The sequence below is a fragment of the Cynocephalus volans genome, chromosome 3 (assembly GCF_027409185.1).
Source record: "Cynocephalus volans isolate mCynVol1 chromosome 3, mCynVol1.pri, whole genome shotgun sequence".
Classification (NCBI taxonomy): domain Eukaryota; kingdom Metazoa; phylum Chordata; class Mammalia; order Dermoptera; family Cynocephalidae; genus Cynocephalus; species Cynocephalus volans.
Genome location: NC_084462.1, coordinates 60,075,149 through 60,100,130, shown reverse-complemented (window position 1 = coordinate 60,100,130; position 24,982 = coordinate 60,075,149). Strand labels below are relative to the sequence as shown.

The window sequence follows — 24,982 nt, the reverse complement described above, 5'->3', positions numbered from 1 at the left end:
CCTGCCTCCAGCTGTCTGCCAGGGCAGCATCTCTGTCTATGTGGCTTCTGAGTGCTGTGGTCTCACACTCTCATACCCTGATTTTTTAAGAAACATAGAAACGTGCTGGTGTTAAAGGGAGACTATCTGTTTCAGGCTGTTTTCCTGCTAGAGTCAAGCAGAAAGCTGTATGAACAAAGAATGCAGGTGGGAAACAGGCGGAGGGGCTCCAGAGGATGTCTCATGTCTGGAAGAGTGATTCCCGAGAGAGGATAGAGTGGCAGCTCCTGTAGATCTCAAAGCTATCATTTGTATAATATAAACCAAAGACTATAAATAGAGACAAATCAAGTGGGCTGCAGGCAATATGCAGACTGGCTAATATCCTGTATCTTCTCTGCTTTGGGGGTGGAGTGGACGCTGGTCCCCAGTGGTTCATATCAAAATTTTCAGTGGAAAACAATTTCTTCTAAATATAAAAAGGTGCAGAAATGCTGTTCTGAATAAGAAAGGAAGCACCAAAGTGTTCAGGAAGACTTGGTGGGAGGAGGACTTTTCTTTAGCAGTTTGCTATCTCCAGAGGACAGAAAGAGCAGTGTGCAGCCCCAGTGCCCAGCATAAGGCATGGCACAGCATTGAGCTGAACGGGACCAAACTGCTTTCTGTCCAGCCATCGGTAATGTTGAAAGGACTGGGGCAGCTGTGTCTGTTAAGGGCTGGCTGAAAACTTGTGGGCAATCTCTAGGTAAGCCTGAAAATTTGGATGACTTTTCTTATTCTAAAAACTCTGCCTCTAAAAATTCAGCCCATTATCAAGTTACACCTTTAATCATATTGAGTTTACTGCCACTAAAAGTCCCAATATTTTTTCATTGTTATATATATTACAGGTTGTCTGGACCCAAGTGAAGGACTTTATAGTATTTCACAAATGCTTTCTTAGAGTATTTCAAACAGTTCATTGAGGAAAAAGAAGAAGAGAACTTGGCAGTACACATGCTTATAAAAAGATAATTTTGTTTTATATATTTATCTGATAAAGTCCTCATACTTGTGACAGGCATATGGTGTTATGGGTGATTTCGGTTGTAAAAATGAATTAGAATTCTCAGGAAGATCTTGTGGAGACTAAGAAGAAAGAATGCTAAAGCAGAACCTCGGGGATTCTTTGATATTTGATCATTTTTCATCATAAATTTATGACCAGCTCTAATTTACACTTTATTAAGAATATTTTTGTCTCTGAGAATCTAAAAAGAGTGTCTTTTTGTTTTTATCTGTTAAAATAACAAACTTAAAAATATGTAATATTCGACATTGGTGTAGATATTATGGGACCAGTGAATTGTTTCATTGTGGATGGCAACATAAATTATCAAGGATTTTCAGAAAATAACTTTCTAATGTTTATTAAGAGCCAAAAAATGGATCATAATCTTTTCTATGGTGATTTCAGTTCTGAAATTTATCTTAAGAAAGTAATTCAAAAGGAGAGGAAAATTTATATGAGCAAAGATGTTCTTTGCAGGGTTATTAATAATGAAATATTAGAAGCAATTTAAATATTCACAGCAGACGAGTGACTAAGTCAATATTTTTGTCTGATGGAATATTAAACAGTATTGAAAATGGTAAGTATAAAAATTACATAACAACATGGAAAATTCTTATAGTCTTAAGTGAAAAGAGCAAGACAAAAAAATGTTTGTAGACTATAATTACTATGATGTGAAAATTGTATATTTCTGCAATGACTGACATAAGATTTTTAAAAAGGTACTATATTGGGGAGTAGGGGACCACAGAAGAAGTGACTTTGTTTGTTTGTTTCTTAACACTTATGAACTGTCTTTAAACAGGTAATTTCAATGTATACTGGTTTAGCTTTAAGTAACTGAATGAGAAAAATGATAATCAAAGACCTTAGCATTGTATTATAAAATGAGAGTTGGAATATGCCTGTAACTTGCTCATTACAAGGGATACAATGAAACAGCTGTACACAGGGATACAGTGAACAAAACCTACTCATTTGGGTAGGATTAAGTCAGGAAAGATACAAGATCATTCTTGAAAGGGAAGGCATCCTTTTCCTGATGAATTAGGCTTAGCCGGTGTAGTGAATTCTTATAATTTTATGATGCCTCAGCATCCATTCTGAATACAAGTTTAACTTTCTCATACCAGAAGCAGGGTCCAGTCACACTTGACAGTTTCCAGCTCTACACCACACCCAAATGGCTCAAGCTGGTGGCCTGAAATAGGCACTTAGAGGCATCTCCTCACCTAACATGCTGTGTTCCCCGCTGTCCCACAGCTTCATCCAGGCATTTGCCCATGAACTTGAAGTGGCCCACATCCTGTACCCGTATATACACTGCTAGTTACCACGCACTTTCCTCTTTCTGCCTGAGTCTTCACTCCTTCCTTGCATGACCTGGGGACAGAGGACTGCCCTTCCCACTCATTGTGCCCTCCCTGCCTGGGTTCCGTAGGTGAGAATCTTTGGACTCATCTCCTGTTGCTGTGGTGCATTGAATTCACACCTCCCATCTGAGGAACCAGGGCTGCCCCAGGTTCGATGTTTCTATCGAACATCCAGTAAAACACAAGGTCAGGCTCCCAGCGCCAGAGCGATGGTCAGGCCGGAGTAAAACTGGACACGGGTCACACACGAGCACAAGGGCGTCTGCCTGTATAAACAAGATCCCTGGTTGCAACTGGGCGTTAGGCTGTCAGCCAGATAAAAGAAACATCCCGTGAAAGGCGCACTGTAAACGCCATGTCCAGCTCCCCTTCATCTCCAGTTAGGGCAGGTTTTCTAGTCGCTCTAGTACTGGAACCTCAATTTAGATGGGGCCTCTCAAAACATCCAGGGTCGCACAATTGGTAAAGTGATGGCATCTGTGACCAGAATTCAAGTTTTTGGGAGTTCATACTTTCCAGCTCATCACCTGCTCTACAGCTGTTAATGACTGAACCCCTCAACAATGGCAAGTTCAATAGCAAATGCAACTTCCTGGTCCTGGGGACTGTGGGAAGAAGTGGTAGAACCCACATTTAGCTCCTTTACCTCTGCACCTGCTGCTTGGTAGCCTCGGGTCCTGGTCAGCCTCCCTTCAAACTTCAGCACAATCTCCTTCGCTCGTCTGAGAGAAGAAAAACATGGCGGTGAATGCACTTAAGTCACACTTACAACTTTTGCAAAATATGTGGCAATGCAGCAGGAATAGGTAGCCAAATGATGTAGGACAGGATGCTGTGGGAAGGTGGAGTTGTGTAAATATTTCATTTCCTAACTTTTGATAACCAGAAAACTCCTTTAAAAATATTTTCTTTAACATTTAAATGGATGAATTCATCCAGAATGATGGATTCATATCAAAATTATTTACAACCAAATTTCTCAAAGCCCTTTCCTGATTCTGGCATTTGCCTGGGAATAATTAGCTTTGGAAATCCTGGTAGCAGGGACTAGCATCTCAGCTCCTCTACTTAACAACAGTCATCTTGCAGTCAATTCTTTGGAAGTGAAAATCAGACCTAGATTCAAAAACTCTGCTTTGAGAAAAGATTGGTGCCTGGTTAATGTGAGCATGAAAGTTGTGCCTGAATAGCCATGAACAACCTGACTCAGCCCAATCTATGACACACTAACTGATCACTTTCCTGACTTAACCTGATATCTCTGCCTAAATGTTCAGTCCTTTAAAATGGATTGAATTCATTGGGATGAATGGTTAAATCCACACCTAAATAAACAACAGGATAGAAAAATGAATGTTGGTGCCACGGGACAGACTGAGATCAAAGATTCAGAGATGAATGTCACCTTCAAGGTAACCTAGTCATACACCATCCTAATGCAGACCTCCTCTTTATCTGATGGTCAACCACCCTTCACTTGATTATGCTCAGTTTTGAAGAATTTAGTTCTTCTGAATCGACCAATTTGCCAGTTTGACAGGTTTACTTGTTCTAGTGTTCTTGCATGTGTATCCCAAGCAACCTCCCAGTAACACTCACTGGTTCTGAGCCCCTCCTTGGGAAATACAGGGAACAAACCAGCCCCTTTTCCCACAGACAGATGATCTTTTCAAAATATGACCAAACCAGAGTACTTGATTTTGGACCTCAGCCCCCCACCCCGATTGCAATATCCCTGTCTTCATAGCTTAGCCAATGCACTGGCTTCATTCTGGTAGGAACCAGAAGTGCAGGTGCAGGTGAGGATTGCTGTACTATTCAATACCATGACCACCACACTGAGGGCCATCTTCAACAGAGCTGCATGCTACAAGTGTCTAAGAAATAAAGATGGAAAAAGTCAAATCACAATTCGTTTCATTCATTTACTTATACTTTTTTTCCCCACAAACATTTTCTGCACACCTATTTTGGGCCAGGCATGGTGGAACACAGAGAGGCATAACAGAATTGCTGCCCTGGAAAAGCTCACTACCTCATCGGGATGAAAGAGACCTAAAGCAACAACAGCCAACAGGGCAAGTGCTATGACAGAGGGGTGATCGGGTGCTGAAGGGGCAGGGAGGGGTGGAACCAACCTAACCCCAGTCATAGACCTATGTGGACTCTACCAGTTCTGACCACTTGCTTCCCTTCAGGGAAAACAGGAGTGTGCTGTGTCCTCCCAGACAGGTGGCTTTTGCTGCAGACTCACGGCTAGCTTGCCCTGCTTTCTTCCATGTTTGGCAATGCTCACTTTATTCTCAAGCAGTCAGGGTTCAGTGCTCCCGGCCCCTTCCACAGAAGCTCCAGGATGAGCTTCAGCAGGTCCGATTAGTGAAGTGTTGCCCCAGTGGCTTCTCAAGGTGACAGAGAGGAGATGTGTGGGACAAGGAGATGACAAATGGAGGTGCTCAGAGAGCAAGCTGCACTCTGGGAGCTTGGCCATTGGCCTGATGCATGGCCAGGCTCAGCCGTCTTGGTGCTCTGAGTGACATGGTCAAGCAACGTGGTGGAAGCCCTGGTTTGTTCTTTGTTTCTGAAGTACCTTGACAGAAAAGTTATCATTTGCTCTGCTCCACCCTCCAGGCTGATAAGGTTTAACCTCCTATTACTCAGATAACGATGCATCATCATTTCTGAATGATTTTTTTAAAATCCTGATAGCACATATGCCTTTTTTTTTTTTTCTAAGATTAATTGTTCTCATGGTTACTTTGGTGAAAATCCTGCATTTCTACACAAAAGAACACTGGACTTGGGGATAGAAAGCTTAGGTTTAAAGCTTAATTCTAGCACTCAGAAGCTGTGTGTAGCTTGGATTAGTCTCTTAACATCTCTGAGTATCAGTCTTCTCATCCAGAAAATGAACATACTGAAAGAAATAGAAGTGAAGAGAGCTAACAACAGACATGGGAGGCAGATAAAGGAGGATTAGTGGGAAACCTCTGAAGGTGAAAACTGTGGATGACCTTAGCTATCTGCTGCAGCCACCTGAGGCATAGGCCGATCAGACTGGAAGAAAAATACCTGGAATGGAAATCTAAGGAAGGAACAATTTTACAGGAAATAAATACAAGACTAAAGATGATAGATATGGAGAGAATGGAATGTCTGCTTGGCATCTAGAAAAAAGCAATAAAGAGTAAGACTCCACAGTGGTTCTGTCCACACAATGGGCACCTGACAATTAGTTGTAGTGTCTGTTTTGCCAGGAAGGTCCACTCCATAGGTCACTGTAGCTCAGTGGTACAGGTTGTGAAGACCCTTCTGCTCACTCCCTTTGCTGTGATCTCAGGCATCAGCATAATTAATCCTCATTCACTATTAGTGAGTAACTATTATACACAAGATACAATGCCAGGAACTCACATGGTTTATGCCATTTAATTCTTCAACAAACTGCTATTAGTGAATCTCAAACTTAAGTATAAAAAAGAATTAATGTGAATGCCTGTTAAAAATGCTGGGGCCTTCTCCTGTCATTTGATTTAGTAGGTCTGAAGGCAACCAGGGATTCTGAGTATTTAGCAGCACCCTCAGAGCTTAGCAGGTGACATTGCTGGAAACACTGCTGCAGGAAGTAAGAGCTATTCCTCACCATCACTTCTACTTTAAGGAGAAAGGAACTGGTGTTTAGGGAAATTGAGAAAATTACCCAATATCATATGGTTGGAGATTGGTAGAGGTAATAGTTGAATTCAGGCAATCTGTCTTCAGAGATTCAGCATTTAACTATTATATACACAGACTTTCTAATATGACTCTGAGTATCATAATAATCTGTCTTCCCATAGAGATTTTTTCCCTTAGAGGGAGGTACTAGTCAAGCAACTAAAATGAACAGCTCTTTTACTTTGGTTTATACCCATGTTTAGTGAGTTTGAAGACAATGTCAAAATCTAGTGTTCGGAAAGGAGGTAGAAGACCAAAAACTCTCCACCAACACACACATCCAACACAGACACATACACACATGCACACACACACACACACACACACACACACACACACACACACACACACAGAGAGAGAGAGAGAGAGAGAGAGAGAGAGAACTGGCTCTCTGGACCAGCTAGACTACCCAGATATCTTTGTGACTTCTCTAAGTCAGATCAAGTGACTGAACCACTACTGTCACATGGGTCTTTGTCCTCATTCTATGGGCAGGACAGGGTAGTTTCTTGGAAGGCATACTTGAAGTAATTAGCAATTGCTACTGAGGCCCTTACCTCAATGCCCTCAGCTTCTGTCCCATGGTCCAGGGTCTGCAGCGAATGTTTGCCATGAGTTCTTTCTGGAACTGTATATTCTGGAAGATTTTTTCTGGATCACTGCTGTCCCCTGTTTCATCAGCATTAAAGTTGTCATCCAAGTTGCTGAATGGAGCAGGGCATTAAAGAGGAAATCTGATTAGTAGAAGTGCTTACAGCAAAGATCTTGCCCTGGCCAAGTTCAGCATCTCACTGCCCCAGGGTCATCTCTCTTTCTGTGTGTGTGTGTGTGTGTGTGTGTGTGTGTGTGTGTGTGTGTGTGTGTGTGTAAGAGGAGGCATCACAGAGGTAGAGAGGGACTTGGGCAGTGTTAGAAACCCAATGAAACCCATTTGTTGGATTCTCTTACTTTCGGTGGGTCAGTGAAAGAGAACAGTTTCTCCAGGTGAAAGGTATAAGAAGACACAGAAGGAAACAAGAGGGTGCTTATGTACTATTGGATTCCTGAAGAGCAGCGATTTTGGTGGACAAAAATAATTTTTTTTCAGGCTTATTGAAATAATCAGCTGATTTTAGAGGTAGGACTCCTCCTTATCCCCCAACCTGAAGGTAAAATAAATAAAAACCAAACTTCTATCACCCAGAGACCCCTCCCCACACTTCAATTTATTTTAAACCTGAGATAACAGAGGCAGAATCAGGCAGCAGTTTCTATGAACAAGAAATTATCTAAGCAAATTCCATAGGCCACATATTTCAGGGAAATAGTTACTCTCTAGAAGAACAATGTTTCAACCTGTAGCAACACTTATTCCTAGTAACAATTAATATGCTAGTCCTAAAGCAATCTTTCAGGAGGAGATAAGAGCATTCTCCTATGGCTATGAGAAGTAAGAGAAAACATTTCCCATGTTTTTCTCTAATTCAGATTGTTTTTACTTACTCAAAGAAGAATTTTATCCATTTTGTCGAAATCAAATAGAGATTTTAGTAGACTTTTATAAATGGTGAACAAATTTGAATAGTACTCTCATGCACTTCTAACTAAGCCTTTTCCCAAAGACACCTTATTTCTGTCAGATGTGTTATCTGCTCTCTCGACATTGCTGATTAAGTAAACAGGGAGAAAACAGACAAAGCACATCTGTGGGCTTGGCCAGCAATAAAGCCAGGGTGTGACACAGACTTTTGGATTCTGACTTCCTGGTCAAGAAGCAGCAGGTAGAGCCATCTCTCTCATCACATTGCTGAGGCTGCCACCGCAACTGTACAAGAACCTGGATCAATGAATTTCTGAGTTCAGTCTGAAGGAGAGCCCAGGACAACAGGAACTTTGTCCCTTCCTCACACACCTGCCTCCTCTCCCCAGCTGAAGGGTGGCCGGCTCACCTGAGCAACAGGGACTCCTGGTAGAGGTAGCGCTGGCTGGCGTTTCTCCGGATGCTTCTATAGCGCTGGGATGCCTTTGAGGGTTTCATGGAAGCCGACTCGCTGCCAGTGATTAGGAATTGCCCAGATAGCTGAGAAGCAGAGAAGCCTGTGGGGAAGGGTCCGTTCCAAGGGAGGTTTCTGAAAGGGAGCTGCCGAGTTGCTGTACCCTCTAGGGCAGTTCTCAGGAGCTGGACTGCGAGCCTGCAGCTGCTGGTGCTGAGAGCAGGAAAAAAGCCAGGAGGCCAGTCATGCATATGTAATGTTAAGGTGGCTGTGGCAGCACAGATTGGCTGGAGTCTGGACAGCTGAAGGTGGGAGGCTTGGCCAGGTGATCTAGGAATAACTTTTGCAACCCCTTGTGCCCAGACAGGGCTCGATGGTTTTGCAAAGCGTGGTACATCTATTACCATGGCTGGTGTTCACAAAACACTTACTTAGGGAGTTGGGCTTAATTTTCCCATTTTTGCCTCTCAAGAAAGAGGTTTAGAGAAAGTAAGGATCTTGCCCATGTTCACACAGCAGAGTCTAGGAGAGGCACAGCCGTAATACTCTATTTGTTTTCACCTTTTTTTCCTCAATTTTTTTCCCATTTTGAAAAAAGTCAGACCTACAGAAATGTTGATGAAACAGTACCATGAATAGATGTATATTCTCTTTTTTTTTTTGTCTTTTTCGTGTCCGGCACTCAGCCATTTTCATGAATGGCACCGGCCATTCCTATGTAGGATCCGAACCCGCAGTGGGAGCGTCGCTGCGATCCCAGTGCCACACTCTCCTGAGTGCACCACGGGCTCGGCCCTAGCTGTATATTCTTAATCTAGTTCGCCAACTGCTACATTTTGCCACAACTGCTTTGTTTCTATCTATATATTTTTTCACCCTACACCATTTGAAAATAGTTTGCAGAAATAACGACACATCAACCCAAATATTTCAGCATGATATTAACAATAATCAAATTAATATTTTATTATATTTTACACTTACTATGTGTAGTCACATGAATCAGCACGATGATCCTGTGAGACTGAGGGTAAAAGAAATTAAGAGGCTTTTTAGAGATTCATAGTAGGAGAATAAGAATTTGATAGAGATTAGACTCTCACCTAGATATTCTGAAAATAAATTGCCTTTTGTAAAGTGGGATGCCTAACCCATCCTAGTCCATGAACAAATGTTGGACAGCCCTCTTCCCCTTCCCTAGCCACAGGCAGAATGGTACCCTGTTCCCTTGTCACCTAAAGGTTTCCTTTGTTAGTCACGCACTAGTATTCTCCATCAAAGACCTCATTCTATGTCAAGACTTACCCACAGTGTCACAATATAAGCCTATATATTTGCTACTTAACACAAGAAATGGTTTGACTGCAGTGGGGTTAATCGTACCTTTCTATTAACTTAACAAAAGGCGCAGGTCTGAAATAGAAATGGCCCTTTCTGTTGAACACTGTACTTAGTACTCACTAAGGACTCAACAAATAGGTGAATAAATGACCAGGGGTGGGGGGTAAATAAATCAGACAACAGAGCAGAAAGGAAATCCATCAGCAACTGCAGGTGTGGGGCTTAGGAGAGAGACTTCATTCATTCAGTCAGCTAGACCTTCGTTAATCCATTAGCAAATACGAGATAGCTCTTACTGTCTGCCACATACTGAACTGGCAAAGGCAAGCCAGAGCCCTAGACCGGGATCCTGGGGTTCAGGGGCTACCAGACAGGTGTTCAGATCTAGGGGTCAGGGCATGGGAATGAAGCAGAAGTCCAAGTGCCAGAGCTGGCCTTGGGTCAGAGATGAATGTGGGGGCCTCTGAGACCAGGTCATCTGTTGGCCAATTTGCCTGAGGCCATTTCGTCTAGTGACCTAAACAAAATGTGTGCTTATCAAATGGACAAATGGCATATATAATAGGATTATTTCTAGCCCCACTGAGATTTTTTTTTGCATTCTTTTAGAGATCTTTGCTTATACTATATCTGAACATTTCAAAGATTTTTTTCATCCTACTTTTTAAAAAAAACCCTCTGCCTTATTTTGGACTATGTATTTAAAAATTAATAATATTTTATATTAATCTCACACAACTAAGTATTTTGAGCATTTTTGTTTCTTCTTTGCTATTGTATATATTTGGGGTGGGGAGGTAAGGAAAGGTTGTAGCAAATTTTGAGAAACTACAAGATTTATTGAAACAAATTAGTAGAAACTCAATCCTTTTTTAAAAAATACTTATTCAGGTAATTCTGTTTGACAGTATGAGTGAGATAAGAAAGGTTGATCAAAGATATTTAACTCTATTTTTGGTATCCAAATTAACTGGGATTATTAAATAAAAATAGCTGCTACTTTTGATATGAATAAATCATCCTAGTTTTTGCCTAACTTTAAGGAACTGTAGATTTCTGAACATTTTTATTATAAAAGTAATGTATAGCCATTAAATAAAAAAAAATGGTAACAATAGGAAAATTAAAAATAGGAAAAATTACCTAGAACAGTGTTGCTTCAAGATATTAACTGTTTACAGTTCCCACTTTTTATCAAGTGCTTATTTTTCTTTATATTTATATATTTTTCGGTTTTACTGTATACATGCATTTCTTTTATCTTTTCCATTAATGTTATATCTAAAGCAATTTCCATGTCACTTTTTATTTTTATGAACATATGTTATCAATAGGCCATTGAGTGGAATATTCCACATAGAACATGGAACATTTGATTCTGCCCCATTTCTCAAGCATCCTTGTTGTCCTCCCACAAACATTTTTTTGCCATTGATTTCGTTTTGCTTTTATCATAATTTCTTTAGTTTTCCAGAAATGAAATTACTGGATCAAAAGGAATATTATTTTAAAAAATTTAGTATGTTGTCAAATGAATGTGGATCCCTTTACATTTATATTGATTTAATGTGTTTTTATTACTAGTGATAAAATGAGATTTTAATCAAAACTCACATTTCTCTGTAATGTTTTCATGGTTTCCTTGGTCTGATTTTTTAAAATTCCTTCTTAAGTGCCACTAGCCTTCATTTTGGTGAAGTGTTCAAGGTGAGCTTTTTAGTCCCCACCAGGAGGGACTCAGGCTTGCTTCCCCATTTCCTCTCTAGACTCTTGCTCAAAGGGCTGGACAGAAAGAGGAAGTGCAGGGGATGTTGCTTTCTGAATGCGAGGGGGTTAATTACTCCACAAGCCATTGACTTCCTCTGACAATTTGATTAGAGGCTTTAGATGTGCTGGATGATTTTAAATTAAGCCAGAATTTGTATATAGATAGAAAGATTAAAATCTTTCAAATACTTACAATTGAAACATTTCGAAAAATCAGAAAGGATCCAAACAATGTCAGAATTGGCTACAGTTATAATTTGCTAGACCAACTGCTTAGGGAATCCTTGTGGTGAGGGAAGGCAGGCAGTGAAGGGAAAAAGAAATAGCAAGAGAAGACCTAATTGTATAACATACGAATCCCTTTCAGTTAAAAAAAAAATTAAATTTAGTTATAAATCCCAGAAGGTTTTAACAGAAATCATCCGAAGGCTAAGCTTACAAAAACAAAAACATTCATTTCCTACGTCATCAATTAAATAATCTTTTTCCTGCTAAGTGAATTCTATTCCGAGACATTAATATCCCTGGGCACATCTTAAAGTGTATGTTTGAGTCCAGTGTGTCCCATCAGGAATGTCAAGCTCCCTCTTCTTAGTTATTACATTTTTAGCTCTGGGTTTCACCAGACCATCTTTCCCATTTCTGGGATGTATTTACACACCTGTTATATTGTTTTAGCAACTCTAGAAGCTTGTTTGACGTTTGGAAATATGTTTGAGTCTGGAGAATGTTATTCAAGGAAGATGCTCAAGAATAGAACATTTCTAATTATCTGAGTAACAACTGAGTTTGTTGAAACATGAGAACAAAAAAAATTTTTTTGGTTACAATTCCTCAGGAAATCAGTGGCAAATAAACTTGAAACTGAGCAGACACTCTGAGATTTCCATTAGGAGTCATGTGATACTGTTGCTCATTTAGAGAACAGAGAGAGATTCATAAATGGGTTGGTGGGGTGGGGTTGTCCTTTGCTACAGTTGTCCCTTACAATAAATGTGACACATTGTCACCACCACAACAGATTCCTTTAAAAAGAGGAACTGACCATCCAGATTGCAATTGAGATACAAATTATAGAGCTGCCCTGTCCTGCCTGCTGTTGAGCTTTCTCGAGGAATGGAATTCTTTTTCATATATGATTATATCAAAACACATAAACTGCCTTAGAAAAAGAAAAAAAAAAAATTGGAACTTCCTAAAAAGCTGGGGTAGGTAAAAGAAAAAAGCAGTTGAATTCCTTGTTAAGCAACCATTTAGTAGTTGTCTGAGATTTTTCTTCAATAATTTTTAATCTGTTTGTATGTTTCCTAATGGCTGGGGAACATAAGAAAGCACCACCTCTGCTGTCTCTGAGGAGGAATGACCTCTTCTCAGCGTTTCTTCCAAGTCCTTCCAGAAATGCTACATCTCAACCAGTGATGGAAGCCAAAGAGCATCTGGGATCAGCTGAGCCAACAAAACAGAGCAGGTTTCAGACAAAACATCTTTATGACATGTTGGCTTGTCACCGAAATGTAAAATTTACATGTTTTTGCTTTGTTCTTCGTATGATATTTTAAAATCCTTTCTTTTAGGAAAATTATCCTCATCTTTTTCTTCAATATCCAGTGACATCTGTTTTCAACTTTTCTTTTCTTTTTAAATAATTAATTGTCAAATAAAGATTGAATAAATTCAAGGTGTACAGCATGATTTGACATATGTATACATTATAGAATGATTAGGCAATCAAATTAATTAACACATATTTTTGATATATCATTTTCATTTCTTATTTTACAGAGACCTTTTAAAATCCTTTTTTTAAAGGGCAAAGCAATTTCTCCCTTAAAATTTACTTTAATTCCTCAAAGCAAGTCTTCTAAAAAATTAAATTTCAGCCTCCTCTTTGTTCTCTGTTAATACTTTATCTCCTTATTTGGGGTTAAAGCTCATTTTCATAGGCCCAATTCCCACCACCCCTACCCCTATATTTGTTGATTTTTTTTCAAAGACACACTTTTTAAAAAAATGAAACATAATTGATTATGCATATTTGTGGGGTATAGAGTTGAATATCAATACGTGTGTATAATATGTGATGATCAAATCAGTATAATTACTATACTCATCTTTATAAAACATAATCATTCTTTATGCCCCTTAACCAATTTCTCACTAACCTCCCTTCCCTTCTCCCTTTCTCACCTCTAATAACCACAGTTCTGCTCTCTCCTTTTGAAAGTTTAATGAATTTTTTTTTGAAGGATGATTGATTATACATTTTGGGGGGGTATAGTGTTGACTACCATAATTTGTGTACAATATGTGATGTTCTAATCAATATTATTGGCATTATCATTATTACAAGTCATACTTACTCTTTGTGCCCCTCACCCAATTTCTCCCTGACCCCATCTCCCTCCCCTTTTCACACCTGTAGTAACCATAGATTTGTTCTCTCCTTGTGCAAGTTCAATGTATTATGTGGTTCTTTCTTTCTTTCTTTCTTTCTTTCTTTCTTTCTTTTCTTTCTTTCTTTCTTTCTTTCTTTCTTTCTTTCTTTCTTTCTTTCTTTCTTTCTTTCTTTCTTTCTTTCTTTCTTTCTTTCTTTCTTTCTTTCTTTCCTTCCTTCCTTCCTTCCTTCCTTCCTTCCTTCCTTCCTTCCATCTTTCCTTCCTTCCTTCTTTTGTTCCTTCTTTCTTAGCATCAATTTATGAGGGAGGACATGCAGCATTTCTCTTTCCATGTCCAGCTTATTCACTAAACATAATTTTCTCCAAGCTCATCCATGTTGTTGCAAATGGCAGAATTTCATTCTTTTTAATGGCAGAGTAGTATTCCATTGTGTATACATACTATATTTTCCTTATCCAGTTGTTCATTGATGGAGTCCATATTTGGTTTCATATTTTGGCTATTGTAAATAAAGCTGCAATAAACATGGAAGTGCAGGTATCCCTTCAATGTGATGACTTCCATTCCTTTGGGTATATACCCAGAAGTGGGATTGCTGGGTCATATGGTAGCTCTATCAGTAGCTGTTTGAGAAACCACCATACTGTTTTCCATAATGGCTTGTACTATTTTGGAGTCTCATCAATGGTGTAGAAGAGTTTTCCTTTCTCCACATCCTCACCAGCATTTGTATTCTCTGTTTTTTGATACTGGTCAGTTTAAGTGGGGTGAGATACTTCAATGTGGTTTTGATTTGCATTTCCTTGATGCTTAGTGATGTTGAGCATTTTTTCATGTACCTGTTGGCCATTTGTATGTCTTCCTGTAAAAAACACCTATTCAGCTCCTTTGCCTATTTTTAATTGATTTTTTTTTTTGGCTGTGAAGTTGTTTGAGTTCCTTATATATTACAGACATTAATCACTTGTTGGATGTAGAGCTTGCAAATATTTTCTGCCATTCTGTAGGTTATCTTTCCACTCTATTGATAATTTCCTTTGCTGTGCAGAAGCTTTTTAGTTTGATATAATCCCATTTGTTTATTTTTTTCTTTTGTTGCTTGTGCTTTGAGGCTCTTATTTATAAAGTCTTTGCCCAGTCCTACTTCTTAAAGTGTTTCCCCTATGTTTTCTTTTAGTAGTTTTATGGTTTTGGGTCTTATATTTAAGTCTTTAATCCATTTTGAGTTGATTTTGGTATATGGTGAGAGGTACAGGTCTAGTTTCATTCTTCTGCATATGTATGTCCAATTTTCCCAGGACCATTTATTGAAAAGGCAGTCTTTTCTTCAGAGTATAAACTAAAGGCCAATATCATTGATGAACACAGATGTAAAAATTCTCCACAAAATATTAGCATTCAGAATATAGCAACACATCAAAAAAATTTTACACCATGATTAAGTGGGATTCATCCCAGAGATGCAAGGGTGGTTCAACATATGCAAGTCAATAAATGTGTTACACCACATCAACAAAATCAAGGACAAAAACCATATGATTATCTCAATAGATGCAGAAAAAGCATTTAACAGAATTCAACATCCCTTCATGATAAAGACTCTCAGCAAATTAGGGGTGGAAGGAAAGTATCTCAACACAATAAAGGCCATATAGGACAAACCAATCACCAATACCATCCTTAATGAGAAAAAAAAATGAAAGCTTTTTCCTTAAGAACAGGAACAAGACAAGGATGCCCACTCTCACCACTTCTATTTAACATAGTATTGGAAGTACTAGCCAGAGTAATCAGGCAAGAGAAAGAAATAAAGAGCATCCAGATTGGAAAAAAGAAGTCAAACTGTCCCTGTTTATAGAAAAACCTATATATAAAAAAACCTAAAAACTCTACCATAAAACTCTTAGAGCCATAAACAATTTCAGTAATGTTGCAGGATACAAAATCAACATGAAAAAATCAGTAGCATTTTTATACTCCAATAACAAACCAGCAGAAAAAGAGATCAAGAAAAAAAGGCCTTTTATAATAGTCACAAGTAAGTAAGTAAGTAAGTAAGTAAGTAAGTAAGTAAGTAAGTAAGTAAGTAAGTAAGTAAGTAAGTAAATAAATAAATAAATAAATAAATAAATAAATAAAATATCTAGGGATCCATTTAACCAAAGAGGTGAAAGACCTCTACAATAAGAACTACAAAACACTATTGAAAGAAATTAAAGAGGACACAAAAAGGTAGAAAGATATTCCATGCTCTTGAATTGGAAGAATTAACATTGTAAAAATGTCTATACTACCCGAAAGTGATCTACAGGTTCAATGCAATCCCCAACAAAATACCAATGACATTCATCACAGAAATAGAAAACACAATCCTAATATTCATATAGAACAAAAAATACCACAAATAGTCAAAGCAATTCTGAGCAAAAATAAATAAATAAATAACACTACCCAACTTCAAATTCTACTACAAAGCTATTGTAACCCAAACAGCATGGTACTGGCATAAAAACAGACTGTCAAACCAATGGAACAGAGTAGAGAACCCAGAAATCAACCTGCATACTTAAAGCCAACTGATCTTTGGCAAAAGCAATGAGAACATTTGTTGATTTTTGAATGAAGAGAGTTCTATTTTGGCTCGTGTATGCCCAGGGATAGTGTTCACGTATGAATTCTATTCACATCTTAGGTCTCATTGTACTCATGAATGTCATGATGATCTTCCTAACAAATTTACTGGGATTATAATATGTATATATATTTCATTTTTTAAATTATATATATTATATATTATATATATATATATATTTTAAACAAAACCTGAGAGATTTTATTCTTAGAATAACATTCTTTATGCAGAAGGAATGTGATAATAATGGAAATTAGGCAAATACACAAATAATAATAGAGCACCATATATGTTAATACACAAAACTTGGTTTTCTATTACATTTAATTTTTTCTTCTTTTTTAAAGATAACTTATTATACATATTTGTGGGGTACAAAGTTGACTTTCAATAGTTGTGTACAATGTTTGATGGTCAAATCAGGATAGTTAGCTTATGCATCATGACAACATGTAATCATTCTTTGTGTCTGTTAACCAATTTCTCATTAATTCCCCTTTTTTTCCTTGACCCTTTTCCACCTCTCATAACCACAGTTCTTTTTTCTCCTACTCAGAGTTCAACATATTATTGTGATTGCTGTTTCTTTCTTTCTCTGTCTCTCTTTATTTATTTTTTTAACTTATGGATTCAGCTCCCACTTGTGAGTGAGGACATGCAGTATTTTTCCCTCTGTGCTTTGCTTATTTCACTCAACATAAGTTTCTCCAAGCTCATCCATGTGGTTACGAATGGCAGAAATGCATTCTTTTTTATGGCAGATTAGTATTCCATGGTGTATATATACTACACTTTCCTTATCCAGTCATCTGTCGATGGACATTTAGGTTGGTTCCATGTCTTGGCTACTGTAAACAGAGCTGTGATGAACATGGGAGTGCAAGTATCTCTTTGACGTGACAATTTCCATCCCTTTGGATATATACCCAGTAGTGGGATTGCTGGATCATATGGTAGTTCTACCTGTAGCTGTTTAAGGAACCACCATACTGCTTTCCATAATGGCTATACTAATTTACAGTCCCACCAACAGTGCAGAAGGGTTTTCCTGTCTCTACATCCTTGCCAACATTTGTTATTCTCTGTTTTTTTTATATTGCCAGTCTAATTGGGGTGAGATGATATCTCAATGTGGTTTTGATTTGCATTTCCCTGATGATTAGTGATGTTGAGCATTTCTTCATGTACCTGTTGTCATTTGTATGTGCTCCTTTGAGAAATGTCTTTTTGGATCCTTTGCCCATTTTTTAATTAGATTATTTGTTTTTTTACTGTAAAGTTGTTAGTCTTTGTATATTCTGCATATTAATCCCTTGCTTCATGTGTAGTTTGCAAATATTTTCTCCCATTCTGTAGGTTGTCTTTTCACTCTGTTGATTGTTTCCTTTGCTATGCAGAAGTTTTCTGTTTGATATAATCTCATTTGTTTATTTTTTCATTTGTTGTCTGTGCTTTTGGGGGTCTTAGTCACAAAAATAAATTACATAAACAAACAAACAAACAAATAAATAAAATACTTAGAAATAAATCTAACCAAGGAGGTGAAAGATCTCTACAATGAGAACTACAAATTACTGCTGAAAGAAATGAAAAAGGACACCAAAAGTTGGTAACACATTCCTTGTTTGCGGATTGGAAGAATCAACGAAGTGAAAATGTTCATACCTCTCAAAGCCATCTACAGATTAAATGCGATCCTCATCAAAATACCAATAACATTCTTCACAGAAATAGAAAAAAACAATCCTAACATTCATATGCGATAACAAAAGATCATGAACAGCCAAAGCAATCCAGAGCGAAAAAAAATAAAGCCAGAGGCATTACACTTCCTAACTTCAAAGTATGTTACAAATCTGCAGTAAGCAAAACAGCATGGAGCTGGCATAAAAACAGACAGTCTGACCAATGGAACAGAACAGAGAACCCAGAAATCAACCCACATACTTACAGCCAACTGATCTTCGACAAGGGCATGAAGAGGGGAAAGGACAGCCTCTTCAATAAATGGTGCTGAGAAAACTGGGCATCCATATGCTGAAGAATGAAACTTGATCCATACCTCTCACCATACACCAAAATCAACTCAAAATTGGATTAAAGACTTAAATATAAGACATGAAACTTTAAAACTCCTCATATAATTCATAAGGGAAACACTCCAGGTTGTAGGACTGGGATTTTATATTACCCGTAATTTTATATTGCTTGTTTAGAAGTTTAATAGCCTGAGAAAGAAACAGCTGGAACCAGAGCAAGAGCAGGCAAAAGCAAAATTTCTTATAGATATTTTCTTTCTTTGCCAACATTCTGCATCACCTTTTTTTTTCTAACCGCACTTTCATTCCAGCAGTTCCCACAGTGTGGCTCTGGCTGTGACTTCCCTTCTGTTTGAGGGGGTTGGAGGGAACCCATGAAAGCATGTGTGAGTACTTCTCTCTTAAGGTGAGCCTCTCTGATTGGGTTGAACCTTGTAGTATCAGCAAGAAGCCCATCCACCTTTTAGGTATTTCATAGTGAGATATTGCCTTGAATCTTCTGGGGCAGACACACATGAATGTTGTAGATCTGCAGTGAAAAAAGAGATTCCAAATATAGGGTCTTCAGGTCTCTGGAGGAGGCTTTGTACTATGTCAACATAGCTAAGCTGGAAATGCTGCTTCCCAGTATCTCCTTCTCTGTGTGGTTCTGGGTTGTGGTTGGCCACAGAAAAAGATTTGTGTAGGATTTGGAAAGTGGAAGAGAAGGAGCTGCCATTTTGCATGCTCTGAAGGCTGGTGAAGTGCAGAAGGTGCTGGGTAGCTCACCTATGTTGTCTCTCATCCACTAGCTGCCCTGTCAGCGTGGGACCTTATTGGGACCCTCAGCCACTTGATCTCCTCCCTCAGCTCCTCTGAGCCCTGGGCCATGTGTGTGTGCAGCTCTATGGTTGAAGGCACCGACTTCTCCTGCAGGTCATCTGCATCTTTGAGGTTGGAGGTTAGGAGAGAGGGAAGTGAGTTCTAGTTTGTCCTTTTGGGTTCCAATCATCCTGGGGGATAAGAGGGACATCTCTTTTATCCTCTTTTTCTCCATTTTACACCCAGATCTTCTTTCTAACTCCAAGTCTAGGTGACCTAGAGCAACTTCACCCCAATATCAGATGCAAAAAGAATACATTTGCAGAGATTCCACAACCAGCTCCCGTGACTGTGTGGAGTCTAATCCGTATTATAAATCCTATATATTGGTTCTGCTTCTCCAACTGAGCCCTGATTTTAAAAACTCTCATGGTTACTCTTGCCTCTGGATTTTATCTCTTGGATTATGAAATGCTTATACTGCTCTGTTCAGCACTGTTCAACTTCCTGGACACCACCCCTCTTCCACAACCCACTCCTTTCTCAGAAGGGGCAAATGGTGAAGTGGGATTGTGGTTAGATCATTGATGACCGGGTGCAGGTTGTATTTTAAAGAAGCACATTGAGATACATGCTTTTCAAGGACACCCTTCCTTTTTTCTAGTGTTGTTTAATGTTTTCTCTTATTTTTATAATCCTTGACTTTAGCATTTCATTGAAGTCTCTTGAGGGGCTTGGATTTCCCTTCCTATATTTCTTAGGATTCTGCTAATCCAGGTTTTCATTCTACCATGTTGATTCCCAATTATATTTTCTTAACTCTTGTAGTTTCCTTTATAAATTCACTATCTTTTTTATTATCTCAATTTGCATCTTTTGTTACAGAGAGAACTATTTAATTTCATTTCACTGACTGAATGTTTAAATTCAGAGAATGTTTTCAGTGTCATGGAGGCAGCCTGAACAATGGCCACCCCAAAGTTGCTCATGTCGTAATCTCTGGAACCTGTGAATGCTGCCTTCTATGACCAGAAAGGGAGGAGAGTCTTTGCAGATATGACTAAGTTAAGGATTTTGTGGTGGGAAGTTTACCTTAGATTACCTGGGTAGGCCCTAAATTCAGTCTTATAGGAGGGAAATTTTACTACACACAGAGGAGGAGGTGGTGTAAAGATGGAAGAAATGAAACTTTGAAGATCCTGGCCTTGAAGATGGGAGTGAGGCAGCCACAAGCCCAGAAATGCCAGCACTCACCAGAAGCTGGAAGAGGCAAGGAATGGGTTCTCCCCTAGAGCCTTCAAGGGGCATGGCCCTACCAGCATCTTCATTTTGGCTTAGTGATATTATCAGACTTCAGACTGCAGACTTCTGGCCTCTAGAAATGTGAGAAAATAAATTTCTGTTGCTTTAAACTACCAAGTCTGTGGCAGTTTGTTACAGGAAACTAATCCAGGCACTTTATCTCTAAGATGAGGTTAATAATAGTGTGTGCTTCGAAGTGTTTTTGTGAGGATAAAATGAGTGAATAAATCCCTGGGGGGGGGGAACCTCAGAATAGTGTTTGGCATAGTAATTGTGATAGATTTATTTAAAACATTGGGCTGATGTACCAAAATCAATTCAAAATAGATTACAGACAAATATAAGACCTGAAACTATAAAATAACTAAAAGAAAACATAGGGGAAACACTTCAAGAAGTAGGACTGGGCAAAGTTTTAATGAATATAGGACCCCAAAAGCACAAGCAACAAAGAAAAAATAAACAAATGAAATCATACTAAACTAAAAAGCTTTTGTACAGAAAAAAAAAAAAAAAACCCAATTAACAGAATGAAAAGACATCCTACAGAATGGGAGAAAATATTTGCAAATTATGCATCAGACAAGGGATTAATATCCAGAATATACAAGGAACTCAAGCAATAGCAAAAAAACCCCAAGTAACCTGATTAAAAAATGGGCTAAGGAGCTGAATAGGCATTTCTCAAAGGAAGATACATAAACAGCCAACAGACACATGAGAAAATGCTCAGCATCACTAATCATCAGGGAAATGCAAATCAATACCGCACTGAGATATCATCTCACCCCAGTTAGATTGGCTATTATAAAAAACAAAAAACAAGAAAAACAGAGAATAACAAATGCTGGCAAGGATGTGGAGAAAGGGTAACCTTTTGGTGGGACTGTAAATTAGTACAGTCATTATGGAAAACAGTATGGAAGTTTCTCAAACCACTACAGATAGAACTGTCATACAATCCAGCAATTCCACTGCTGGATATATACCCAAAGGAATGGAAATCATCACGTGAAGGGATACCTGCACTCCCACCCATGTTTATCGCAGCTCTGTTTACTATAGCCAGGATATGGAGCTAACCTAAATGTCCATTGACAGATGACTGGATAAGGAAAATGTGGTATATTTACATAATGGAATACTATTCTGTCATTAAAAAAAGAATGAAATTTTGCCATTTCCAGCCACATTGGATGAACCTGGAGAAAATAATGTTAAGTGAAATAAGCCAGGCACACAAAGAGAAATGCCACATGTCCTCACTGGTAAGTGGGAGCCAAAATAAATAAGTAAATAAACAAATAAAAATTTTTAAAAAGAGAAAGAAAGATACAGCAATCACAATAATATGTTCAACTTTCAAAAGGAGAGAACAGACCTGAGGTTACCAGAGGTGGGAATGGGGTAGAGGGAGGGTGGTTTAGCAAGAAATTGGTAAAGGTCTACCCAAAATGATTACAATAAAAAATTAAATAACAAAGGTATTAATGAAATATAACGTTGTATCCAAAATAACTTAGCCATCAGAGCATGCTCAGAACCCGCCTGCTCCGTGACTCCTGCTCCAGCCTAAGCCCCCAGTGCATCCAGCCTGGAGTTATCACACTCTCCTCCTAATCGTCATCCTGCTTCTCTTGACAACCTCCAAAGACTGTTTCCCTCCCAACTACCCACCATTTTCCTCACAGCAGCTAGAGAGTTCTTTGTAAAAACTTAAGTCAAATAAGGTTCCTTCTCTTCTGGAAACCTCCAGTGGCTTCTCCCGTCAGTCGAGTAAAAGCCAAATTCTTATCAAGACCTACAAGACCCAACAAGCACCAGCCTTCTGCTGTTTCCCTGAGTTCTTCTCCTACAGTTTGACTGCCTTGATCATTCTGTTTTGGCCACATTGGTCTCCTTGCTGTGCCCAAATACATCAGGCCTGTGGCTGCAGGGCCTTTGCACATGACTTTTGCCCTGGTTGGGATGCTCTTTCCTCACATGTTCAGTTGCTCCCACCTTCCCTCCTTCAAATCTCTTCTGAAACGTTGCCTTATCACAGAGTCTCTTTGGCCACCCTGTCTACAAGAGCAAACTACCGCCTCTCATTGGCTGCTCATCAAGCAGTATTTTTCTTTATAACACTTACCCCTACTGGAAGTTAAACAGATACATATTTATACCTTGCTAGCATGCCTGGTACAACGCTACACTACAAAAACAAAAGCAAAAAACCAGTTTACATGTTACAACTTTCTTTTAAAAAGACAGAATTTACTTTAGTTGGGTAAGTAAATGAAAATTGAATCTACCACTTGTTCTGTTCTAATTCATCAACCAAAATAATCTGTTTGATGTGGTGCAACAAACATAGACTTTGGAGTCAGATAATCTAGGCATTGCATACCAGCTCTACTGCTTGCTAGCTGGGTCATTTTGGAGCTATCACTGATTGTCCTTGAGCTTTTATTTCCTTACCTGCAAAATGGAACAACCTTGCTAGGCTGTTGTAAGGTTTAACAATATTGTGTATGATGAGCATAACACAGTGCCTGCAGCACAGGAGGAGCCTAAAGCCTGGCAACTGTGTTGTACTGTTGTGTCTATAACAGCAGTAGTATTTAAATCACATCACGAAAGCATGGCCAAAATGGTTTGAGTTTAGTAATTGCATATGAATTATTGTTATAGACATTATTATCAGTATTCACATTATTTTAACATCAGCATGAAGGCTTGGTTAGAATCCTTTGAAATTAGTTACTTTTTGAGGACCTATCTGATTTGTACAGAGAATTTGCAAAGAAAATACACTGCAAACATATTTATTAACTACGCAGCAGACACACTATGTGTACTCTTTAATCCAGCTACAAATATAAATAAAACTCTAATAATGCCTTTCCCATTTAATAAACAAGCCCCAATGGTAGCCAAATACATATATAGAATTTTCCTCAGGGGGTCTGAATTTACTGCAGGTGGTCATGGATGAGGTAGGCTGCCTGCCAAGGCCCAGAGACACGGGTTAATTCCCAGAGCTCATGGGAAAGCCACTCATTCGTGAGCCAAACTGCACTGTGTAACTGAACGTGTGGTCCAACTGTAGGAAGGATGAAATTTGTTAAGTAGTATCTTTCATGAGCTTGTAAAAGGAAGACAAATTGTTACTCATTATAATAGGATCTTATTAAATTTCTACCCTTCTCATTTGGAAACTGTGATAATACAGACTTGGCATATGTGATATAGAATAAAGATGTACAATTAAATGCTGTCACTTGGAAATTTTATATTATAGTGCACAGCTAGATGATACAGGCCTATTATTGATTTAAGTTGATTTTATTCCATTTCAGTATACCTATTTTAACCCCCAGGTGCCATTTGCTTGAATGGTGCCTTGGTTCACTTCCAGTGTAAAACGCAGAGTGCAGGAACAATACCCAGGTGACAGCAAACCACTTGGGCAAAATGGAGAGAAAAAGATCATGAGGGCTGTTTTACTGAAGAACTCCCAGGGGGAAGTAGCAGGTATGGTCGGTGTGTGCTGCACACATAGGCCCCACAAAAAATAACAAAACCCCGGAACAGAGAGCTGAGCCATTGCAACTGAGAGCAGTGCCCAGTGAAGTGAGACTGATTTGAAAGCTGAGACATGCTGTGACATGCGTTCCGATGGCTACAGTTGAGAACAGACAGCCCCTTTTGGAACTCACTGGGACCCTGCACACCTCGCCTGCCTAGTGACCTCACTCGGCACTGGTTTAGCTCGGCCGAGAAAGAGCACCGTCTGTTTCTCCTTGTTGGTTTAACCACGTGATACACAATCCTGTAAACAAAATAATTTCCCCTGGGACTTCTGAAAGCATCCTAACTGCATTATCATTTTTCTGCATAAAGGAAGTTTAGCAAGAAAGCAATTATGGAATGGACTTCTAATGATCTCCAAAATGGCTATAAAATAGAGGCAGCAGTCAACAGAGATGCAGGAGGAAAAAACATTAACAAGGTTTTATTTGCTAAAACCTAGGATTCGTTAATTCTGAAAGCTGCGTTGACCCACTGCTGTTCTTTCTCCCTTCTGTCAGCTTTCTACAGAAATCTTTCAGCACCCTCGTTTTAAAAATTTCTATTCCTCTCCTACTGTCCATATAGCCTTTCCATTCTGTGCCCTCCAGTTTAACCCAATATCAAGGCCAAAGTAGAATTCTCAAACTTGGTGTATTCTGGGATAAGCTAATGTGTCTGGGACAGGGACTACGTGCAAATATTCCTGGTTGTTAAGGAAAGAATTAGCATATTCATTCACTTATTCTCTCATCAAGCATTTACAGACTGCCTGGTTTGTGCACTTCCTTAGGGAATGAAGTGAAAAAAAAATACACAATTCATTCCTTAAAGCAACTTGATGTTTAGTGGGATGACAGACAAAGCAAGGACTACAGCAAAGTGAGGTAACTGCTGTGATGGGTGGATGCTTGGAGCTGTGGAAGGGTAGAAGAAGAGAGAGTATTGCTTCATTTGGATCTTGAAAGATAAGTTCCTGTTCTGAAAGTACAGTGGTGGGCAGGCGAGGCACACAGATAGGCCATTCAAGACAGAAAGCCACAATGCTCTGTAGGGAC

At 38.9% G+C, this 24,982-nt stretch overlaps 1 protein-coding gene across 1 annotated transcript in view; it reads right to left on the bottom strand.

Moving 5' to 3' along the window:
- Positions 1-8,137, bottom strand: part of TMC3 (transmembrane channel like 3) — a 38,837-nt gene extending 30,700 nt beyond the window's left edge. The window contains exons 1-3 of the mRNA XM_063091781.1: positions 8,049-8,137; positions 6,678-6,824; positions 3,053-3,128 (exon numbers count right to left, since the gene is read on the bottom strand). Of these exons, the coding sequence (XP_062947851.1) occupies positions 3,053-3,128; positions 6,678-6,824; positions 8,049-8,137 (312 nt within the window). The remainder of the gene's footprint in view (positions 1-3,052; positions 3,129-6,677; positions 6,825-8,048) is intronic.
- Between the last annotated feature and the right edge of the window lie 16,845 nt (positions 8,138-24,982).